We start from the raw sequence: 24,944 nt of genomic DNA, 5'->3' as shown, positions 1-24,944 counted from the left end.
TATTTGTAATTTGTCAATTTAATGTTTCACATTCCCCCCCCTACAAAAATTTATTTTAACCTTTCATTTTTAGCATTGTAAACCAGCCAAGTGCACGTCGATGGTCGTTATATTAAAATTAATTAAACCTTTTTTTTAAAAAAATTCTTTATTGATTTTCAAACTACAAATGCGCAACAAATGAATCACATATGTGTACAGCAAACTTTCAAATATTACTGCAACAAAGAAATTTCCCCCTCCCAGCTAATATTCAAACAAACAAACAAAAAAAAATCAAAACCTTCATGAAACCACTCATAAAATCCCTGGACCAATTCAATTCCCTTCCCTTCCCCCTCCCCCCCAGGATGTGTGTGTTTACTTGTTTATAAAATAAATTAAATTAAATTATTCCTCTTTACAGTATTTAGTCAATGGCTCCCACACCTCTATAAAATTCTTAAATGGTCCCTGTTGTATGGCCAAAACTTGAAACTTGAAGCTATTTAGGGAGCAGTCCTGTGGCTAGTTATCTAGTGGAGCTCAGGCACATGGGTTAGATTCAAAAAAGTGCATCAAAAGTTAATAGCAAAAAATTTGAGTCCTAAGCAAGTATTCTATAATGGCAAAGCTGGGTGCTGAAGCATTATAGAATGGTAGTGTTAAGTCAGTGTTTGAGTGCTATCTGTAGATGCAAGCATTTTTTATACCATGTCAAAGGCTGATGTAAACACATGCGCCTAAATACTGTCATTTGCAGACGTAACTGACAGTATTCTGTAAACTTTGCATGTAAGTAACATAAAACATAACATAAAATAAATTTCTAGACCTCATAACCGTTAAGCCAGACATGGGCGACTCCAGTCCTCGAGGGCCGGAATCCAATCAGGTTTTCAGGATTTCCCCAATGAATATGCATTGAAAGCAGTGCGTGCAAATAGATCTCATGCATATTCATTGAGGAAATCCTTAAAACCCGATTGGATTTCAGCCCTCGAAGACCGGAGTTGCCCATGTCTGCGTTAAGCTCTATGCGGTTAATGAAAAAATAAATAATGAACTACAATTGAATAGTGCAGTTCTTCTTGCCTTTTCCCCCTCATTTCCTTCATTGGGGAAGATAATTTCATAATAGTGGTATTCTTTGTAGCTGTTTTTTTTAAGGTTTCACATTTATTACAATTTATTATACCACCCATAATCAAACCATCTAAGCAGTTTACAATTCTAATATAAAAGGCATCTAACTGAAGAACTAACTCCCCCCTCCCCCCTTTTACAAAACTGTAGCACGGTTTGTAGCGCCAGCCTACGCAGTACCAGCTCCAATGCTCATAGGAATTTTATGAGCATCGGAGCTGTTTCGGCGCTAAAATCCACACTACAATTTGTAGAAAGGGGGGGAGGAGGAAGAACAATAGAGTCAACAGCAACCAAGAAGCAGAATAGTCTAAGTCAGGGATTTCAAAATCCCTCCTTGAGGGCCGCAATCCAGTCGGGTTTTCAGGATTTCCCCAATGAATATGCATTGAAAGCAGTGCATGCACATAGATCTCATGCATATTCATTGGGGAAATCCTGAAAACCCGACTGGATTGCGGCCCTCAAGGAGGGACTTTGAGACCCCTGGTCAACAGCAACCAAGAAGCAGAATAGTCTAAGTCAGGGATCTCAAAATCCCGCCTTGAGGGCCGCAATCCAGTCGGGTTTTCAGGATTTCCCCAATGAATATGCATTGAAAGCAGTGCATGCACATAGATCTCATGCATATTCATTGGGGAAATCCTGAAAACCCGACTGGATTGCGGCCCTCAAGGAGGGACTTTGAGATCCCTGGTCTAAGTAGAAAATGTATGACTTATTAGCAACAAAGACCCGATGTAGCCATGTTTCTGCTTTGGACTGTGATAGGGATAAAAACTGCAGGAGAAATCTGAATGCAAGATTTGCTGTCAGTATTGAAGGAAGACACATTGATTTGCTCTGTGGTTTGGAAGTGTTGACTAGCAGGGGTGTCATATGTCAAATTTCCCCCTGCAGTTTTTACCACTGACACATCTCGAGGGCAAAATGTGGCCATGTCGGGTCTTTGTTGCTAATAAATCATACATCTTTTCTGCTTGGACTAATCTACTCGGTTGTTGTTGTGCACCTTACGGCAGATTTTTGCCTCTATTATAGATCTACCTATTTTGCTCAAGGTTATTCTGAATGTGTGTCAGCATACTGGTAAGTGTTATTTCAGTGTTATGATCACAAAATCCTGCTTGGGTGTAAGAGATTAGTTAAAACCACAAAGTGTGTTAACTGATCTGCAATGACTGTCTTGGCACTGTTTGATATACATGGGAGATTAGCAATGGGTCTGTAGTTAAAGAGTAAATCCCTATTCTGATTGGGATGGTTAGAGCAGGTGCCTCAGCACCCTGAGGTTATGAGTTCGATTCACACTGCAGCTCCTTGTGGGCAAGTCACTGAACACTTCATTGCCTCATGTAAAACGCTTTGATTATGTAAACCACACAGAAAAAGTGGTATATCAGGTCCCCCATCCCCTTTAAGTCTTGTATGTGGGGGCATCTCTCTATATTGAAGATGATTAAAAGGGATTTGAATAGAATTAAACTTAAACTTGACTATGAAGATAGCCAAAATAAGATCGTAAAGTGCTGTAATAGGGTTCATGGGCTGCAAAACAGGAAGTAGTTACCAATTTTAAAAAGCCATGTGGCGCTGACAGCCAGAATTGGCTAAGGATAGGCAGAGTGGCACAAAGACAAATTCCCATCACTCTGCAGTTAAGAGAAGAGAGCAGCTGGTGGAAACGTTTTGGTGTGGCCAGAGCCTGTGTGCCTCCTCACCCCCAATTCCAACACCTATTATACAAATTTGAGAAACTGAAATAATTGTTTGATCTCTTTAAAAAGTCTTCCCTCCCCCCCACACATGCTGGTAGAAATGTACAGGTTTAAACAGATTGATTGTTGGAAGTACATGGATAGAGGGGATGATGTGTTACTTGTTTTGTTAGATCTGAGGGCAGCTTTTGATACAATAGACCCATGACATTTTGTTATCTAGATTAGTGTTCTTCTTCAACCACCGGTCCACAGACATTTCCTGCCGGTCCGCAGGGCCGGCACGTGCATCGGGCCTGAGACAGTGTTCTTCAGCCGCCGGTCCACGGTACGATCGATGCGGCATTGTCTTCGGGCCAGCTCCCTCTTTCTCAGTGCTGCAGTGAACAAAGTCATGGGCAGAGGCACCTACGCACATCCTGCGCCTGAACCGGAAGCTTTCTATCTGAAGTCGCAATGTCAGAGGGAAGGCTTCCAGATGAGACGTGGGATGTGGACTGCTGCAAATAATATAGCCAGTCCTAGTAGAGCTGCAAGCAGGTCTCTGGAGTAGTGGGCAGTGCAGTGGACTGCAGAGAAGGGGACCCAGGCCCATATGCCACCCTAACTAGTACACTTGTGGTGAAAAGTGCGAGTCCACCAAAACTTACCGGAACCCACTGTACTTCCTTATAGGTGACACCTGCAGACATAAAGGCTATTAGGGTGGTGGATAGGTGGGTACAGTACGTTTTGGGGCGTTTTGGAGGTCTCACCATATGTATAGGGGTTATGGTGCTCTTTTACTAAGGTGTGCTAGCCGATTTAGCACACGCTAAATGCTAACGCGTCCATAGAATATAATGGACGCATCGGCATTTAGCGCACGCTAAATCGGCTAGGGCGCCTTAGTAAAAGGACCCCTAAGTTACATGAGGAGCCCTGAGGATCAGCTCCTCAGACACCAAACAAACAAATGCCTAAATGCACTGACTCATGTTGCAAAAATCCATGCAAACAATACAGTTTTTAGCCCCTTCCTGAACTGTAACACACTGGAAGCCTGCCTATGAGCGTCGGAGCTGTTACTATGGCAGCTGGCGCTAAAAACAGGAGAGGGGGGGTAGAATCCATAACATTCTAGTCCAATCATTTGTTACCCCGTCAACTCAGCTTGTAGATTATCAGCACTGTCAAGCTTTTCTTTATCTGCAAGAAAATAAAAATGACTATTTCTGTGCCTGGTGCAGAACTTTGCAGCTGAATATGCCCTTGTTCTCCAAGTGTGCCAGCTGTATAACTACATCTGCAACATATACACCCCTGCTTAAGATCTATGATCTGAAAACCAAATGATAACATTACATCTCCTCTTTAAACTAGGTGTGGGTGGGTGTGTTAAGCCCAATAAAAATTACCTCTCCCTGGACACTGGAAGGGTTTGCTCAATATTGGGGGTGCTCAAGCACCCACAGAGCTGGCTCCTATGCTTGCAGGTTTTAATGTGATTTTATTTTGTTGATTTTAGACATGTAAAAATTGTTTTATTGTCTTTTTCCCTTTGCTGTCTGATGCTTATCTACTTATTGCTGTGTTCCACCTAGTGAATAATGTGAAATAGAAATATGCTAATAAAATAAATATATTAGGGGTCATTTCCCTTTTTGTTGGCAGTTTTCATTTCCTCTTTCGCAGTCATATTTTGATTAGTTAAGTAACATAAAATTCTCCTTTTCATCTTTCTCTCACTTCTGTATTTCTTCTCAAATGTTCAGACTAAGAAGTTGCAGCAAATCCTATCCTGAATCAACCAGGCGTTTGTCCCCAAAACACCTTTCCCAATGATCAGTACCAAGTGGCAGTTAGTGGCTACAGTGTGTAAGCATTAGCCTTTAACAAGATCCAAATAAAGAAACAAGCAGAACTCTTTTGCAGAATCCATTAACAGTTGTCATGTGGTCGCCAACAGACAATGGTAAAGAGGTCAAAGTTGACTAAAACAAATGATCTGGTCCTAAGTGTTTATCAGTTGAGGGATGTCTTTATATGACATTTCTGCAGATAAAATAGCATAATGAGGTTAATTTTATAACATATTTCCTAAGTGAGGAGGCTGAGTAGGCAATTATGGGGTCCTTTTGCTAAAAAAAAACCCCAAAAAAACCTCTGTGGAGTGACGATGTTCCTAAATGGACTTTATTTGAAAGAGTCAAAGTTCCAAAGGTACACTGAAATCATCCACATAAAATAATTCCATCCACATAAAAGTAAATCATCCACATAAGAGCCTTAAACTAAGGCACACTATAATGGACGTGTTAACGTTTAGCGTGCGCTAAAACGGCTAGCGCACCTTAGTAAAAGGACCCCTAGGTGTTTTTATAAAACACCAGCAAAACTCCTACAGAATCACAGGCGGTTGGTTCACAGTCACGAGGGCGCAGGACAAAGCCACGTCAACATTTGAGAGCAGACAATTGAGCGCAAGACTCAAGCGCGCCGCCATAAAAGTATATTTTAAAGAGCTCCGACGGGGGGGGGGGGCGAGGGGGGAAACCCCCCCAGTTTACTTAATAGTGTTCGCGCTACAGTTGGGGGTGGTTTATAGGGGAAAAGTTAAGTTTTCTGTATAATGTGTGGGGGCTACACCCTCTCACGCCCCCTCAATGGCAGCGTGAACACTATTAAGGAAACTGGGGGGGTGTTCCCCCCACACCCCTGTCGGAGCCCTTTAAAATAAATTTTTACGGCGGCGCACTGGAGTCTTGCACACAAATGTCTGCTCTCAAATGTCGGCGCGGCTTTGTCCGTCGTGCTTTTGTCCCATCACCCAGGCAGTTAATTACAGTTATTTTATATGATATACTGCATATTTTTAACAAAATGTTAAATCAAAGCAGTTTACAAGGATAAAATCAAGGTTTTTTTTTTTAAGTTTTTATTAAAAATTTGATACTTTTGCTTATCAAAACTACTAAGCGAGTTACAATTAAAATCGTGGGGGGGGGGGGGTGAGGACAGACAAAAATGATTTTTCCATTTAAAAAAATTAAGGGCTCCTTTTACAAAGATGCGCTAGCGGTTTTAGTGCACACTAAAATGCCGCACGCGCTAGCCACTACCGCCTCCTTTTAAGCAGGCGGTAATTTTTTGGCTAGCGCGTGCTAATCCAGTGCGTGCGCTAAAAACGCTAGCGCACCTTTGTAAAAAGAGCCCTAAGAAAAATATAGACAATACTGTAAACAAACGGACAAACGTGACACGAATGGATAATTAGGTAGAAATACAATTTTAAATAGGACGAAAGTTAAAATTCAGTAAAAAAAAACAACAAAAACAGACAGGGTATAAAGACCAAGACAAAAGAACAAATTGACACGAATAGGCTAACGGGTATACATATAAACTTATGCACAAGAACCTTGTATGCATAAACTTTTCTATTTGAACGGAGCATTCCAGAAGTAGGGTTTGCACTTTTACTTTATTTTATAAATTTGTGCACCAGAACATAAAATTGGGAAAGTTGTGTGTATGTTTGTGTATGGGAGCTTTCCTGCATAACTTCTGTACATTTCTGCCACACAAATTAGGCAGTCAGTTAAAGAAAATAAAATCCCCTACTCCATCAGACACGTAATGTGCCCGTTATGTAGAGACTCTTTCAAATAGGGCTTCAAATGAAATAACTAAGGGCTCCTTATATGAAATAACGCACGGAATAGCGTGCACTAAAATGCCACGCGCGCTAGCTGCTACTGCCTCCTCTTGAGCAGGCAGTAGTTTTTCGGCTAGCGCGCGCTATAGCGCGCACTAAAAACGCTAGCGCACCTTCGTAAAAGGAGCCCTAAGTGAAGCAAGCAACAAGCTAAATCTTCAATAAGCTTTACCTCAATTAAAAATTCAATTCACTCTTTGCTTCAATATATCTCATTTCACTAAGTACTCGTACATTCATAAATTCAGATATTTGTATAATTTCTTATAAATTCAAAATAGACCTCAGCGGCTACACTCAAACCACTATTTCATTATAGTTTGAAATTCATGTAGCAAGCTTCCTCAATACACTAAGGGCTCCTTTTACTAAGGTGCGCTAGCGTTTTTAGCGCACGCAGGATTTTAGCGCACGCTAAACCCGCGCTACACTTCTAGAACTAACACCAGCTCTAGCGTGTGCGCCAATATAGCGCGCGCTATTTCACGCATTAAAGCTCTAACGCACCTTTGTAAAAAGAGCCCATAATCCTCTTCTATTGTATATCAGAAGGAATACTCATTTCATCTCATAAATAATGTTCAGGACTCAAGACATTAATCCACGTTTCGCATCCCCTAAAATAGGTCATTAAATATTCACTTAAATACTTTTGCAAAAGTACAAAAAGTCTTTAACAATTTGAGCCGGCGTTTATCAAAAGCATCCGCCTTTAGAGAACATCTCCGCCATACCATAGTTCTTTTTTTTTTTTTTACTTTATTTAGTTTTTAATGGCAACAAAAAGTGCAATACAGATTATATACAAATAATGTTAATCAACCAAGCACTTATAATCAATCAGTATCTATACAACAGATAAAAATTCCCTTCCCCATCCATCATTACCATCAGGAATAATACCAAAACAAAAGATATACCCCCCTCCTGCTCCCACCCCCCTGGATGTGTGGGTGAAAAACAACGGAAGGCATCCTAGATCCTAGTTAGGTATACTACCCTCATGTGATTGCAATAACCAATCAGAGAACAATACTACAAGCCCCGCTTCATTCAAATCAATGTCATACACTTCAATTCGGCATTCAGTCCAAAAAGACTGTCAGTATTTAATTCATGGGACTCATAATCGAAACTTAAACATATCTAAAAACCTGCCCAAGTCAGCACATGGATGACTTAAAAGACAAGTTGTCAAAGTGTCGATAATCAAACCTATTTTTGGGACGTATCCATGGACCTTTTAGGCCTTTGAATGCTGCTGTGCACCCAGAGCTAAAAGGGGCATATCTGGAGGACTGGTTAGGGCAGGATGTGGGCTGATCTAGACTTACCCCCTCTTCTACGAAACTGCGCTAGCAGTTTGTAGCAGGGTGAGTTGCGCTGAATGGCCCACGCTGCTCCCAACGTTCATAGAGTTCCTATGAGCATCGGGAGCAGCGCGGGCCATTCATCACGGCTCTCTGTTCTAAAAACAGCTAGCACAGTTTAATCTTCAGGGATAATCAAAGGTTTTACGAGACTTCCTGGATGGAACATATACGTTGTGACTTAGATGATATAAAAACAGGTTTAAGTGCCCAAAAGGTATCCAAAGTGACCAGATAACCTGCAGAGACAAAGTAAAGACCCCCACACACTCCCCCAGTGTTCACTGACCTCCTCACACTCCCACAAAGATTAGAATAAAAACATACATACCTGTCTCCAGAACATGAGCATCTAGTTTAGGAAAGCACATAGGTCTCTTAAACAGCTTGAGGGGTGGGCTAGTAAACCATAAAGAGGAGGACCCAGACCCATAAGCCACTCTAACCACTACATTTATAGTGGAATATGTGCGCCCACCAAAACCCTGCTCTACTGCCATATAGGTGACACCTATAGCCATAAGGGCTATTGGGGTTGTAGACAGGTGGGTATAGTGGGTTTTGAGGGTGTTCTGGGGGGCTCAGCATAACCTATAAGGGAGTTCTGGTGAGATGTTTATGTGGCACCCTTTTTGTGAAGTTTGCAGCAGTGACCTGTAAGGTGCCCCACTGCTCTGTTTCCATGTCTAGGTGGCGAATCCATCAAAATGCTGGCCCCTCCCACGTCCAAATGGTCTTGTTCTGGGCATTTTGAGACTTGGATGAAATTTTGGTCGAGAATGTGGTATAAAGATAGACTTCACTGGTGGTCTGGATGAACAATAGCCTGGACATCCAGATAGACGATTTTCGAATGCAAAAAAAAAAAAAAAAATTTGACGTATTTTTCGAGAATGGGCATTTTCCCACTGCTGGATTTGGGCATCTAGTGCTATACTTTCCAATCGGACTTAGACGTTTGTTTTGATTATGCCCCTCCACATATCCATTTTTGTTCACGGTATATAGGATATATAAATTAAATACTGTTAGTCATTTTGGACTGAATGCTGAATTGGAGTGGATGACATTGATTTGAATGAAGCGGGACTTGTAGTGTCGTTCGCTGAGTGGTTATTGCAATCACGTGAGGGTAATATCCTTAAATAGGATCCAGAGATGACGACATCGTAAAACTATGTTATCGGTACAGGGGCCCATCTGTTGAAACATGAGTGTTGGAGCTGTTACCGCCGTGGCCAGCGCTAAAAATGCTAGTTCAGCTTTGTAAAGGAGGGGGCTAATTAGGTATTTCTCCCTTAGCCATCCTTGGTAATATGGTGTGACGTTTCATAATATTTGGGATGAGGGACTACATGCTACTGTGCAGAGTTATGATTAGCAAAATTGTTTATTTTGTTTCTTTTTATTTTATGTTTGATTCAGGCAGGAATCTTAGACACCATATTGGTGTTTTATTCTCAGATTACTGTTAAATTGATGAAACTGCTTGGCAGGTTCTGAGTTCCTGCAACTTACATGTTAAGGAATTTCTTTCTAAATCAAATCTTATTTTCTGCCTGTAAATGAGAAAAAACACAGGGCTTATGTCAACAAATGAATTTTTAGGGTTTGGGGCCCTTTTACTAAGCTTAATTAGGCACTAACATACATCTAACACAGGGATGTCCAAGTCCCTCCTCGAGGGCCGCAATCCAGTCGGATTTTCAGGATTTCCCCAATGAATATGCATGAAATCTATTTGCATGCACCGCTTTCATTGTATGCTAATAGATCTCATGCATATTGATTGGGGAAATCCTGAAAACCCGACTGGATTGCGGCCCTTGAGGAGGAACTTTGACACCCCTGATCTAACACCACTTAAGATGGTGTGGGCTGCTGAAATATTCACAGCTCAACCAAGAGGAGAATGACGTGGAGCCATGAAACTTACAAGTTATTCCAGCTTTTTTTGACACTTTATTTCAACGATATCAAATGAAACAAAAAGTGTCAAGAAAAGTATGGAATAACTTGTAAGTTTCATGGCTCCACGTCATTCTCTTCTTGGTTGAGCTGAGAACTTTTCAGCGGCCTCTCATACCATAGGACATGCGTAGGCCTCTTGCGGTAACCTGTCACATTAGCGTGCCCTAACCAGATGCTATTAAAAGTATTTTTAGAAAATTTTGGGAGGGGGCATGTCGGGGGAGAGAGAGGGCATTCTGTTCTAATTAGTTAGCACAGCTATGTTACTGCATGTTAACTGGCTAGCACCTACAGAATGATGCAACATTAGTGCATGGCCTTTAAAACAAAAGAATGCAAAAAGGCAATTTTTTACAACTGCAGTAATTTTTTTTTTTTTTTAAAAGAGAAGCAACAGATATACCAGTCACAAGTGTAGACACAGAAAGAACAATTATTTATTTAATTAATTATAAAATATCTTTTAAGTGCTCAAGGCTTTTGTATTTGGATGTGCTTTCTGGGAGTGGGGGGATTGTGGTGGTGGGGATTCTATGCTTATTTGAAAGATTCTGGTGATTGTTCTCCACTTGGAGAGGCTACTCTGACAAGGCTATGCAACGATGGAAAAAAAAAATCATTTTTGCTTAACTACAATCATTGTTTTGTATTATTTCAGGAATCTCTCTAAGAAATATCAGCCTAAAAAGAACTCCAAAGAAGAGGAAGAATACAAGTAGGTATTTTAACTGGGTAGAGGAGAGGTTGAGCCTTAAGTGCATTTGAAAACATTTGGTTCAAGAGGTGATACGCTATGAGATGTCTATCTAGGAAGGTCAGAAACTAAACCTAAAATTGCCAAAACTAGTTTGACAGAATTCCCCCAAAATTTAGCCACTTCCTTTGGATTTAGATAAGTTGGATTTTCATTTACACTGTTTTTTTTATACTGATTTGAGCAGCGAAAGAAAATTGAAGATAGCATTTGCCAAATGAGGAAAGTACATTGTGAAGTTTTTCACATTATTATTTTCACTTAGTATTTAGCATTATTTTTTCACCATAGAGGAGACATTATGATGTATAACTTATATAAGGGCCCTTTTACTAAAGCATTATCAAAAGCGACCTTAGCGCACCCTCACCGCAAGTCTTTGCTATACACTAAGGCCACTTTTGCTGTGGCTGGAACTAGGCCAATTTTCCTAATTAATGGCCATGCGCCAATTTCACCATTAACACACATCCATTAAAAATAATTACCACATGAGCTCCTGCTGCCACTTATTTGGTAGGCAGTAAGGCCCCCACACTAACCCTGTGCTAATCAGTGTGTAGCAGTTCCTCATGCCCTAACTGATTATCACTGTCATGCCCACTCTCCACCCCGAACATGCTCCTTCCCAGAAAATTAAAAATATTTTTTTAATGTGCGGTGTGCATGTGCAAATTGGTCATTTTACTACCAGCGCACATCCCAAGTTAAACCTTTTTAATGTATGTTAAGTTTGCCCTATCGCTTACCGTAGTTTAGAAAAAGAGCCTCATAAATCTATTTTTCAGTCTTTTTTTTTTTTTTTAGCTTATTTGAGGGACCATTTTGTCTCAACTTGTCATCTTAGTCTTATTTGGTCACTTTTTCCCTGCTGAAAAATGCAGACAGAAATACAGTGGATCAAAGATGGAGGCAAGCAGTTTCCTGACTATTGGGTCAGTTTTCAAAAGGAGGCCCGGTGCTTGACTTAGCAAGCCAATATTGATTTCCAGCTAAACCTAGCTAATGAAGTTTTCAATTAAACATGATTCTGAAATTAGATTGGATTGGTTTAAGTCTTTGATTTATGCAATCCTATGTAACTGGTTAGCACTGGACATCGGCTTTGGCCATCTAAATCAGGTGCCTACTCCGATAGTGCCTCTAGGGCAGGAATTCTCAACCCAGTCCTTGGGGCACACCCAGCCAGTCAGGTTTTCAGGACATCACCAATAAATATACATGAGCTATATTTGCATATAGAAAAAGCAGTACATGGGAGTGTGGCCTCAGCACCCTGAGGTTGTGGGTTCAAACACACGCTGCTCCTTGTGACCCTGGGCAAGTCACATAGTCCCTTCCCCTCCCCAATTGCCCCAGATACGTTAGATAGATTTTGAGCCTGCCAGGACAGACAGGAAAAAATGTTTGAGTACCTGAATAAATTCATGTAAATTTTTCTGAGCTCCCCTGGGAGAACGGTCTAGAAAACTGAATAAATAAATAAAAAACATGCAAATGTAGCTCATGCATATCACTGGGGATATCCTGAGAACAGGGTCATTCTAGAGGCAAATGTTGACAGCTAGTGAATTTAGCTGACTCAGTCTGGCTGCTGTGCAGAGTAACATTAATCCCACAGGATCTCAGCCTGCTAGGAGACTGATGAAAATTGTTGATCAAGTATTCCATTAGTGATATGTATATCAGCTCATTTTATGTTTTGAGAAATTTTTATTGACTGGTTAATATCAATGTAAATCTAAATTCACATCTCCCACTTGTGATGCCGCAGGATGATGGCGTGTAATTAGCTGCTGAAGGTTATTCCTGTTGTTGAGCATAGGAAGAGAAGCTTTTCATGCTAGAATTTGGAAACATTAAGGAAAAGGTTATTGCCTGGAGAAATCTGCACCATGTGATATTCTTAATCAGAGTTTTCTAAACTGTGGGTCAGGACCAATGTTCCCTCTAAATATTGGCTGGATGCATACAAATTTTTTCTTAAGTGAACAACTAGTTCTGAAAATATTTTTTCATGTGAGCAGCAAGTCCTAAAAACCAACAATTTTTTCCAGATTTGCAAGTATTTTTATCAGCGACCATGTAAAAATTTGTGAGTGACGCTCCTAGAATGTATCAGCTTAGAGGGAATGCAGGTCAGGACTCTAAAAAGGGTCAAAAAACTCACATTTGGGATCCCAAACTGAGTGGACACTCCATAAGTGCAACATTATTCTGCACCTGTGGAGGGTCATGCAGTTTTATTTAGCTGCTATTATGAGCTGACAGACACAATAAAGACTGGCAAGCATTGGCATTCTCAGGGCTAGATTCACTAACCTGCCCGATCCGTGCCCAATCCGTGGCCGATCCATGGCAGGCCAATGAATTCTGAACGGGTCAGCATGCAAACAGGGGCGATTAGAGGAACGCCCCCCACTGACCACAAAGATCACTAGTGAGCGATCCTGAAGCATGCGCAGACCATCTTCTTTGTAGTTTGTGGTTTTAACCCGCTTTAAACCTGTGGGTTAAAACCACGGGCTTGCGCTGCGGGGGAAGGGCAGGAGAGTCGGGGTGGCAAGAGGAGATTTGGGGCGCAGGGCAGAGAGCTTGGCGGCGAGAGGAGAGTCGGGGTGAGAACAGGGTGGCGAGTCGGGATGGCAAGAGGAGATTCGGGGCAGAGAGCAGGAGTTTTACTGAGCAGGACGGCAGAGAGCGGAGAATCGGGAAGGGGCAGAGAGCAGGAGTTTTTTAGCAAGGCATCAGAGTGCGGAGAATCAGGTCGGGGCAGAGAGCATTGAGCAGGGCGGCAGAGAGTGGAGACTCGGGGCAGAGAGCAGGAGTTTATTGAGCAGGGCAGCAGAGAGCAGGAGAGGGCAGTCGGAAAGGATGTGAGCGACTGGTCTCCAGCAGTCGCTTTTTTGTTGATCGGCCAGCTCAGTCAGTGTTCCAGATTTTGTTTAGTGACTCGCTGCCTGCCTACTTTGCATGCCGTTCCCCCTCATTTGCATGCACAGATCGGAATCGGATCGGAGGTTGCTCGGCCACGAGATTAATGAATCGGGTCAGGGTCGCAAAGGGGTCACAAACCGATCGGTACACGATTGATAAGCTTAGTGAATCTAGCCCTTAGTGCATCTCTTATTCCATTACAAGTTAGAATGGTTAGTGTTTCCAGTTTTTACTTAGCCCAGTGCAATTTGCTTCCCTTTTAATCATAATAACCTGCTGAGGGCAGTTCTCATGTTTCACAGTAGTTCATGTTACCTTTCTGTGCATTGCATACATCTTTATTAAAAATATCACTTAAACAAAATGCTACCCATTTCTGTGGTCAGGCAAATAAAATCCTTCTAAAATGAGCTCTGCAGATTTGAGAAAAGCATGGCTGAGATCCAAACTATATAAAATGTCAGTCTCATCCTCTTGTGATACAAATCACGTGACCTTTATTCAGATTTCTTGTATAAAAGTGACAGCTAGCCCCAGTGCTCTGCTGTAACCTGGACAATAAGCTTTTGAGTGATTTGGTTTTTGGCAGCGGTTTTGGCGTAATACACAGGCATTTGTTGTTACCTTCATTTTTTGCGGTACATTGCATACCTTATTTACCATGGACCCCTGACGAAGGCGTGTTGTCCGAAACACGGACCGTGTTGGGTCTCTTGGTTGGTAAAAAGGTTTTTTTTATTACTGCATTTTAACTTTGGTACAATAAATTCTTGCCTGCATCGTGTACATTGTCTGCAGTTTTTGTTTGGTTTACCAATATGTTAACTGCATAGTTTTATGCGGTATATAAATTTTTAAATAAAAAATAGGAGGTAAAAAATTGCGAATAACTGAATTCGCAAGTACTAAACCCGCAGATTCGGAGGGAGAAGTGTAAGGGCTCCTTTTACTAAGGTGCGCTAGCGTTTTTAGCGCATGCAGGATATTACCGCGCGCTGCTAGAACTAATGCCAGCTCAATGCTGGTGTTAAGGTCTAGCGCGCATGGCAATTCAGCGTGCACTATTCCGTACTTTAATGCCCTAACGCACCTTAGTAAAAGGAGCCATAAGTCTTTTTAGGAGAAGGTAATGCAGATGAAACTGCTGGTATTCTGTCTTGTCTGCTGAATGCTAAAGTGAATGTGTGTCCCTATAATGTACTTGAAGGCAGGATCTCTGATTGACCTGAAGACTTCTCCTGTCTGTGTTGTGCTGCAGGTACACATCTTGTAAAGCCTTTCAAACCACTTTGACTGAAATGGCCGACTATGCTGGACAGCATGAAATTATTTCAGAGACTATGACAATGCAGATCACTGCAGAATTAACACGATTTGTGCAAGAATTGAAACAGGAGAAAAAATCGGCAAGTTGATTTTCATTTTATTCTTCAATCTGATTTTTGTCTTTTAAGCACATTCAAGCATCAAAAATGCTAAGGTTTAAGCCAAGGGATGCATTTTCAAAAATGGCTAAGTGAAATACCTAAGTAGCGAAATTTGGACTGACTATAATTTAAGAGGGGTTTGTTTGTTTTTTACTGAAAAATTTGGGTGGCCAAGTCAGACTGAAAATTCTGCTAACTCTAAATAGACAAAATGTGGTCACCTAAATTGAGCTGGACAGCACCAACAAATCATAGTTGCAGGTTTCCAGGATGCAGCAAGACCCAGAAACCTGCAACAAGCGCAGTGCCAGCTGCGGAAACCCTCAGAGAAAATTAGTGTTAGCTGGTTAAGTTTTCAGCCAAAGGTTCAGCTCCATATTCAAATGTAGTTGTTTGGTTTTTTCATAACATGTCCCAATCTCTCTTTCTCTTCCTCCAGTCACACCAGCCATACATTGCCTTTCCCCAAACCTTCAGTCCCCCCTCCTATTCAGCATCCCTTCAGAAGCATGAATGATTCCTCTTACCATGCCTTCACACATCATTCAGATAGAATTACGTTCCTCTTACTTGTGAAGAGGGAGCTCTCAGGAATGATGGGTGGATAGAAAGGAGGACGCATTGGACTATGGGTAGGAGAAATAGAATGGGGGTTTAGAGTTAAGGAAGGTTTTTCAACTTAGATGATGTGTATGGAGGAAGGAAGTGGGGGATGTGGCTTGGGTGCAGGGCTGCTATCTGTATCAGCCAGCCATATATAGGACTACTATTTCAGTGTCTTGATTTGGGTTATCAGCACGGGCTATTGTTAAGATGATTTATTTTTTACCAGAATGCATACTATTTTAGCATAGTTCCTATTTTATGCAATGAGATCTAGATATTAATAACCCGGACTAACAGTAAAATAACTCATCTTAATGGTAGCTCTCGTTGATAACTTATTCCATCGCCCCCGAGAGCTCCCTTTTCACGGAAGTGGAATGTAATGCTGTTCTTCCTCCTCTCCTTATGCACTAATCTAGGGTTACCAGCTTTAAAGATGGACAAATTTGGATGCATGGCCCTGCCCCGTCCCGCCTCCAGCTCCCGCCAAAATAATGTCTCTTTTTCCCCAACCTCCAGGCCATGTCTGGTGGGCCTCCAGCATGTGCGGATGTGTGTGATGTCATCTGCGCATGTTTGTTGAAGACCTTCAAGACGCAGCTAGAGCTCGAGGCTTTCCAAAACCCGAACAAACTGCTGGGTTATGGAAAGTCCGTCCAGGAACCTGAACAGTTCTCTAAAAAGAGGACATGTCCAGATTTTCCCGGACGTCTGGTAACCCTATACTAATCTGTATTAAGGTACACTACAATATAAGCTCATTATTCTCAGTGTGGCCTAATATGTATTCATGCGCATAATTCTCAGAATGACTGATTTTGTAACATGTGCTATAGGTAGGTAAGGACATATTTTATAAAGTGTGCCTAAACTGTGGAACTCCATCCAGTGGTGTAGCAAATGTAGGAGATGCCTCGCACCCTCCTCTTAAATCCTCCCTCCGCTCCTTCCACGCCAATGCCCCCAAGCCACACTTGCGTCCTCCCTCCCTACCCTCGAACCTCTTTAAATCTTCACTAGCCTGAGCAGCTTCTTAGGCCTGCTGCTCATGCTGGCTTTCCCTCTGACATCACTTCCTGGCCCTGTGCCCCAGGAGTGATTTCAGAGGGAGCCAGGCCAGCGCGAGCAGCAGGCTAGAGTAGTTGCTCGTGCTGGCGAAGATTTTATGTTTGAGCAATTTTATTGATGACTATGCAAGAAAACAACAATAAAGATAGAATAACAAAGCAAGCATGTCATCATGTATGTAATATGTGTTCCTCTACCCATCCCACTCCCCAGCCCCTCTTAACACTCAACAATTGGAGCGAAACCTGCACCTGGATATCATAGAAACGAACATGAGTGCCAGAGCTGGCAAAGAAGTACAGGGAGGCGGGGAAGGGAGGGCTCAAGTATTGCAGGGGGGGCGGAGAGGTGCCAGCACCCCCACCAAGACCGTGTCCAAGTAGTCCGTTCTCCCCCCTTTACTACACCACCAACTCCATCCAGACATTATCATTATCTTTAAAGATGCTTATCAAAATTCCAGCTGAGTTCCCAAATAAAAATGGGACAACAAAAATGCTTCCAGGAAGCGATACCCCATTTTTTCCTCTCGTTTTTTCTTCTCCTCCTTTCCTCATTTTATTTTTATTTATACAATGTAATTTAAAACCTTTCCCTTCCCTTTTCTCCCATTTTGTCTCATACCCTTCATAATCAGGTCTTTGTATTTACCTTATCCCCCCTATTTTTATTTTGTTTTTTATATATAACTTTTTTATAATTTTTATTTCTTATTATTGTAAACTGACCGGATACTTGTGATGGTCGGTATATCAAAATATTAATAAACTTGAAACTTGATCCCTAGGAACACCTACATGCAGATTGTGTAAGTGTGCCTGTTTTTGTCAGAAATGATACTTTACAAACTCTTGGATCTCAGTATAATGATCTTCCTTCTTTCCTAGCTAATTCGACTTCCACAATGCAAAAGGGAAGAGTTCATATTACAAGACAATTGGAATATATTTTTAACTTTAGTGATTTAAATATATCTAAGGTAGGCAAATTTACGGAGAGGATTTCAAGATGGCGATGGAGCCAGTCGCATAGCCAATTGCATAGCTCTCCCTACGCTGGCAAATTTAAACTTTTACCTTTTTTGCTGTTTTTCTATAATATGCCCAAGCGCAGAGGGAAACAGAGGGGTGGTCTTCCTGCATCCTCTGCCACATCGCTAACGCGCCAGACAGCAATAACATCTTACGCTGTGTCAGTTGCACAGGGCGCTCCTGCTGATCAAGGGAGGTTGACCTCGATCTCAGACAGTGAAGTTTCGCTGAGCCCAGCTGGTCCGGGAGTTCCCCCACGCCCTGGGATGATGTCAGGGATGCCGACGGTGATGCAGGAAGCAGCGGGGATGGTTTCAACCTCACTTGTGCTGTTCCGCTCACCCTTGACCCCGGAGGCAGTTCCAATCTCGCTGGATTCTCAACATCAATCACCAATGATTGGGGGACTTGGAATTCAGGGTGTCCCGGGAGGTGGAACTTTAAATATACACTCAACGGTTGGAGTTTCTTCAATGGTTCCTGCTTCCCTCCTGAGCCTGCTGAAAAAACCTCTGGTGATAGATATGGAGGCACTCTGGAGACACTTCATAAGGTATGCTCCTATTCTATTTCAGCTTCACAAAATCCTCATTACAATTGAAAAATTTAGGAGAAAAAAATTCAACATCACGACAAAAGATTAGACAAAACTGAAAAACAGATCTCTGATTTACAGAATTCTTCTAAACTTCATCTTAAGGACACAGTAGTGTTGGTCAGGAAGATTGAGAACCTGGAGAATGCAAATAGGAATTTAAATCTAAGATTGGTTAATTTTCCGGTTCCCAGGCTACAATCACCTAAGGAACTTTTTCAACAGTTTCTAACTTCAGTCTTAAAGTACTCGGAGGCATCTTTACCACCATTACAGAAATTATACTTTTTAAATATTTCAAAGGAAACAAAGCAGGATTTGGAAAATCAATTAACAGAACTTGATTTGGAAAATCAATTAACAGAACATACTCCTTGAATGGAGAAACGCTAGCTAGGACTTCAGAGGAACGGGACTTGGGGGTAATCATCAGTGCAGACATGAAGGCTGCCAAACAAGTAGAGAAGGCCTCATCAAAGGTAAGGCAAATGATGGGATGTATCAATAGAAGCTTCGTCAGCCGTAAACCTGAAGTCATAATGCCACTCTACAGAACCATGGTGAGACCCCATCTGGAATACTGTGTACAATTCTGGAGGCCACATTACCGGAAAGATGTGCTTTGAGCTGAGTCGGTCCAGAGGATGGCCACTAGGATGGTCTCGGGGCTCAAGGGTCTCTCATACGAAGAAAGACTGGGCAAACTGCAGCTCTATACCCTAGAGGAGCGCAGGGAAAGGGGTGACATGATTGAGACATTTAAGTACGTCACGGGTCATGTCGAGGTGGAAAACGATATATTCTTTCCCAAGGGACCCTCGGTCACAAGGGGGCACCCGCTCAAACTCAGAGGAGGGAAATTTAGTCGTGACACCAGGAAGTATTTCTTCACAGAAAGGGTGGTAGATCACTGGAACAGACTTCCGGTGCAGGTGATCAAGGCCACCAGCGTGCTCGACTTTAAGAATAAATGGGACATCCACGTGGGATCCCTACGAGGGTCGAGTTAAGGAACTAGGTCATTAGCATTCAGACTTAATGGGGTGGGTCAATAGAGTGGGCAGACTTGATGGGCTGTGGCCCTTTTCTGCCGTCATCTTTCTATGTTTCTATGTTTCTAACTAAATATTACAGATATCCTAGGATCCTCACAATCTGAAATTTCTGTAAGGCTACACTTCTTGTGACCTTTGTTTTCTTACAAGACAAAGAAGTAATTCTTCGTCTATTCTTTAGTGCCGGGAATGTTGAATTTTATGGTTCAAAAATAGCAGTTTTTCCTAATGTCTCTAAATGGACGCAATTGCGTCGGAAAAAATTTCTAATGTTAAGTCAATCAGTATTGAGTTTAGGAGCTACCTTTCAGCTGCGCTTTCCATGTAAATGTTATATTAGCTATCAAGCTAATAGATATGTTTTTTATGAACCTGATCAATTACAATTTTTCCTGGAGGATAAAGCTGCTTTCATAGCCCCACAGATGCCTACTGATACCACCGTCCAGACTATGTAGTAATAATACAACTGATTTGCTCTGTACTTATGAGTATATTGATATGTTTCTTTTTTCCTTGAAATTCAACTACCCCTGATTGTGCTTGGCTCTCTCTCCTTAATTGTGGACTATTATCATAGTACAGTTTCTGTTAATTATGACTATTATTATTTCCTAATTGAATATTGTTATTTTCCTTATCAAAGGTATTTTCTTTGATGTTAAACAAAGACAAATAAATATATCTAAGGTAATTAAAGTTTATAACTTAGCTTTGAGTTCTGTCGGCAATACCTTTTTTGCACAGCGTCTGCACCATCCTCTTACTGAGTTACTCTTATATTATATCAATTCTACAAAAAGAGAAATTGAGTTACTCAGTAAGAGAATGGTGCAGACGCTATGCAAAAAAGGTATTTCATAATACTAAGATATAACTTTGAACATTGAATGTTTCCTAAAATAAGAAGATCTAAGTTTGATTATTTATTTACAGGGGGTGTCTAACCTTGAAACAGCTAAGGCGAAACAGACAGGAGGGATTTACCAGCTGTGCGGCGCTCGTGGTGGAGGGGGGAGGGAGGAACATAGGGGGTGATAAGTGAAGAGAGATAGTGAGGAGCAGCCGAGTTAATTCATTTGTAGGTCAGTAAGAGGAGTTGAATTGTATTTGGAAGCAGATGGGAAGCCAATGAAGTGACTTTAGGACTGAAGGACAGTAAGACCAAAAAAATGGGGTTGGGGGAGGCCTGAGTTTTAGAAACATATGCCTTCCTCCAGGAACATCCCGAGCTAGAATTGCACCTTGTTCAACATGCTCCCTAGTGCTCCCACCCATTGATCCATGGAGAGATGAGAGTGCCAATATGACTGCATCGAGCTCCCAAGGAAGAGTCAAGATAAGCCAACATATAGTAGCAGCAGGGTTTTGGAGCATTCCTAGATGTTATCAGGGGTGGTGACTTGGTTACATGGCTACCCTAAGACCAAAAAGAAGGCACAATTTTCTGCAGGCTGTCAAGCGTATGTAGCTGACAACGGAGAGAGATGCTTAGCACAGGTGGTGGGAGTAAGGCTAAGGAAAGGTGATAACCAGATGGACTGACTTGGATGCTGACAGTAGAAGGCATCCTTAGCTACTGGTGGAGGAGGCAGGAGCAAACCTACAAGACTGGATGGGCTATTATTATTTTGTTTGATCTTTACATGTTTACTGTCAGACTCTTCTTTTTTTTTTTGTTTGCTTTAAGAATGTGGCATCTAGTGGATACCCAGCTCCTGTTGAAATAGGTTTGCATTGTGCAAGTGCTCTTGAAAGCAAAGCTTCCGTACCTCCAGGCACTTTCCAGACAGCCTTTTCCTCACCCTGATTTATAAATAAGACATCTTTCACACTGCACTCTGTAGGAGGGGGAAGAATGTGGGTGTGATAAAGAAAAGAGAAACAAGAGTATTTTGATAGAGCCGTGATGCATGCACAGAAACATGGCCAGATTTCCATAGTCCCTGGAGAGGAAAGCTTTCAGATCTTCATCTGTGTCATTTTTTCCATAATCCTTATGTTTTTTTAATTCCTGGTGCCAGGGGAAGTGGTAGTGCAGCTAAGTGCGTGTGACACCTACCAGAAGGAAGAACTTGCATGTCCAGTGGATGAGTGGACCTAGAAGCTAGTTTGGGCATTGTATTGATTGTCCATATGTATATATTCTATAACTTACAGGACACATCTATTTAGTGTACTTATTTTAATGTGTCATTCTGTATTAAAATAAAGTGTAAATGATCAAAGTCTGTGTTTACTGTTTGTATGTGACACAGACTGTTAGCAGCTGTCAGTGATTTGAGTAGGGAAAACACAGACTTGCATTTCTTAAGCTCTTCCCACATATGGTAGTCTGTGGTTATACAGAAATTCACTGAGCAGAATTTTTCTCTAATAAAACTTATGTACTGGGGCCTGGATTTAATAAATGGAGCAGACTTGCTATAGCAGAAGTGTGTCCTAGTGCACACTCTGTATTCCTAAGCTTCCTATGGATGATTTATTTGCACAGGGATGCAAAGCCTACTTCTGTATTTCTCCATAGATAGGCCGCAGCCTATACATTGATTTTGCAAACCAGCCTAGTGGGTGCGGCTTGCTTAAATGGGGCGTCCTATTTTACAGTCATCACACACACACACACACTCCCCCCCGGTACCTCTTTAAATCCCCCTTAAATACATCCCTCGCTGCCGGCTGCCTCCTTCAATTTCATGGCGAAAACTAATGGCAGCCAATCAGGAAGCAGTGTGAGGCCAGGCTGGATGCTGAAAGGATCACTCCTGCCTTGCACCACTGGCCGTGAAATTGGAGGAGGTGGTCGGCAGCCATCCAGGGAGGGAGGTATTTAAGTGTGGGGGGAGTGATGTAAAAAGGTACCGGTAAGATAAGCCGCGGCTAATACCATGGGGCGGCTTATCTACCAGTTTTAAAACATAAATCTGCATTTGCTGCGGCCTATCATGTGGGGTGGCCTATATATGGGGAAATACGGTATAGTTGATTTGGAAAGTCTATTACAATTCATAGCCATTGTAACTTAAAAATTTGCTTTTATTTTTAGCAGGTAAATTGCAATCCCTTAAGTGCAGCTCACTTGTATCCTCATAGAAGTGAGGACCTGAAAAACATGAACTTTAAAAATCAAAACCAAAGAGGCTTACAGTGTAGGCAAAGAGAACATTCAGAAAGAGGCATTTTTATTGCTAGCAGAAGATGTTTTAAAAGATTTAAAAAATGTCTTGGCTTGCATAATATCAAGATGAATGGTGAAGAACCAGCATTGCATGTGGTTATCCATAACTGCTGATATAAAGATCATCAAAGAAAAAACATAAGAAAGCAAGTTTTTAGTGTTTCTGAGACCAGCTTTTGTTGTGGGAATGCGTGACAGAAATTTTATTGCTAAGAAGTGTGTTCCAAGTTTCAAAAAGGGTATACCGTAGATTACTTCTTGGGAGGCAAAACTATAGTGTAGCATTCTGAAAATGTAAGGTGTCCCGTGCCACCCATCAAGCTTCAACATGAGAATTAAATACTGCCCCAAGAACACAACACTGAACTAAGCTCTAGGTGAAGGATCAAAACCACAATACTCCTACTACTAACTACTAATCTTTTCTATAGCAGTACAAGATGTATGTAAAGCTGTATACAAACATGTGAAAGTCAGTCCCTGCTCAAAGCAGCTTGCAATCTATTTAAGACAGACAAGGAATTAGGGAATATATTTATCACTGGAATGATTAAAACAACGTGAATATTGAACAGTTGGATAAAGGGTTAAGAATTAGAAGCAGCCACCATAAGATGATTATATGATGCATCAAGATAGAAGGAATGGAGTCTGGAGCTGACGGTGGAGGAAAAGGATATAGACAAAAGTCACTAGGACTCAAATACGAGTTGATGGCATTTATAATGGCTTACTTCTGTTCTGTGTTCATGGAAGAAGATCCTGGAGAAGGACCGAGATTATCTGGCAAAGATACACACAAGAATGGAGTAGATACCATGCCATTCATGGAAGAAAGTGCTTATGAACAACTTGAAAAATTTGAAGGTGGACAAAGCAATGGGACTGGACAGGATCCATCCCATGATATTGAGGGAGCTCGGAGAGGTTCTGGCGGGTCCTATTAAAGATTTGTTCAACAAAGCTTTGGAGATAGGAGTGGTTCCTGGGGATTGGAGAAGAGCGGAAGTGGTCCCTATTCACAAAAGTGGTCACAGAGATGAAGCAGAAAACTACATGCTGCTAAGCCTCACTTCGGCTATTGGAAAGATAATGGAAGTAAAGCTGAAAGAAAAGATACTGGAATTCCTAGAATCTAATGGGTTACAGGATCCAAAGCAACATGGGTTTACTAAAGGTAAATCATGCCAAGAAATCTGATTGAATTTTTTGATTGGGTGACCAGAGAATTGGATCAAGGGTATATGCTAGATGTAATTTACTTAGATTTCAGCAAAGCCTTTGACATGGTTCCTCATAGAAGGTTCTTGAACAAACTTGATGGACTGAAGTTAGGACCCAAAGTGGTGGACTGGATTAGAAACTAGTTGACAGACAGACACCAGAGGGTGGTGGTTAATGGAATTTACTCGGAGGAAGGAAAGGTGAGTACTGGAGTCCCTCATGGATCAGTGCTGGGGCCAATCCTGTTCAATATGTTTGTGAGCGACATTGCCAAAGGGTTAGAAGGAAAGGTTTGCCTTTTTGTGGAAGATACCAAGATTTGTAATAGAGTAGACACCAAGGAGGGGGTGGAAAACATGAAAAAGGATATGCAGAAGTTAGAGGAATGGTCTAATATCTGGCAACTAAAATTCAATGCAAAGAAGTACAGAGTAATGCATTTGGGGATTAGAAATCAGAAGGAGCCGTGAGAGGCTGATATGCACAAATGGGGAGAGGGACCTTGGGATGATAGTGTCTGAAGATCTAAAGGCAAAGAAACAGTGTGACAAGGCGGTGGCTGTTTCTAGACTGTATAAAGAGAAGCATGACCAGTAAAAGAAAGAAGGCATTGATGCCCCTGTACAGGTCGAGGGTGAGTCCCCACTTGGAATATCGTTTTTCAATTTTGGACACTGTTATCTGGCAAAGGACATAAGAAGACTTGAAGCAGTCCAGAGAAATGCGACAAAAATGGTAGGAGGTTTGGGCCAAAAGATGTATGAGGAGAGACTGGAAGCCCTGGAGCAGTGTTTCTCAACTCGGTCCTGGAGTATCCCTTTGCCAGTCAGGTTTTCAGGATATCCTCAATGAATATGCATAAACTTGATTTGCATACACTGCCTTCATTATATGCACATGTCTTTCATGCATATTCATTGTGGATATCCTGAAAACCTGACCGGCAAGGGGGTACTTCAGGACCGAGTAGAGAAATACTGCCCTAGTGGAAAGGAAGGACAGGGGAGATATGATTCAGACATTCAAATATTTGAAAGGTATTAACTTAGAACAAATATTTTCCAGAGAAAGGAAAATGGTAAAACCAGAGGGCATAATTTGAAGTTGAGGGGTGGTAGACTTGAGAGTAATGTTAGGAAATTATTTACGGAGAGAGTAGTTGATGCATGGAATGCGCTCCTGAGGGAG

The 24,944-nt window shown here is 41.7% G+C and overlaps 1 protein-coding gene across 11 annotated transcripts in view; it reads left to right on the top strand.

The window, feature by feature from the left end:
• The window catches only part of FNBP1 (formin binding protein 1), a 169,628-nt gene that overhangs the window by 38,867 nt on the left and 105,817 nt on the right, over positions 1-24,944 (top strand). For all 11 annotated transcript variants that reach the window (XM_033960310.1, XM_033960315.1, XM_033960313.1 and 8 more), the window contains exons 3-4: positions 10,540-10,596; positions 14,831-14,978. In XM_033960310.1, the coding sequence (XP_033816201.1) occupies positions 10,540-10,596; positions 14,831-14,978 (205 nt within the window). The remainder of the gene's footprint in view (positions 1-10,539; positions 10,597-14,830; positions 14,979-24,944) is intronic.

The sequence above is a fragment of the Geotrypetes seraphini genome, chromosome 10 (genome assembly GCF_902459505.1).
Source record: "Geotrypetes seraphini chromosome 10, aGeoSer1.1, whole genome shotgun sequence".
NCBI lineage: Eukaryota > Metazoa > Chordata > Amphibia > Gymnophiona > Dermophiidae > Geotrypetes > Geotrypetes seraphini.
Note: the sequence above shows the minus strand (reverse complement) of the source record. Positions and strands in the feature narration are given on the sequence as shown.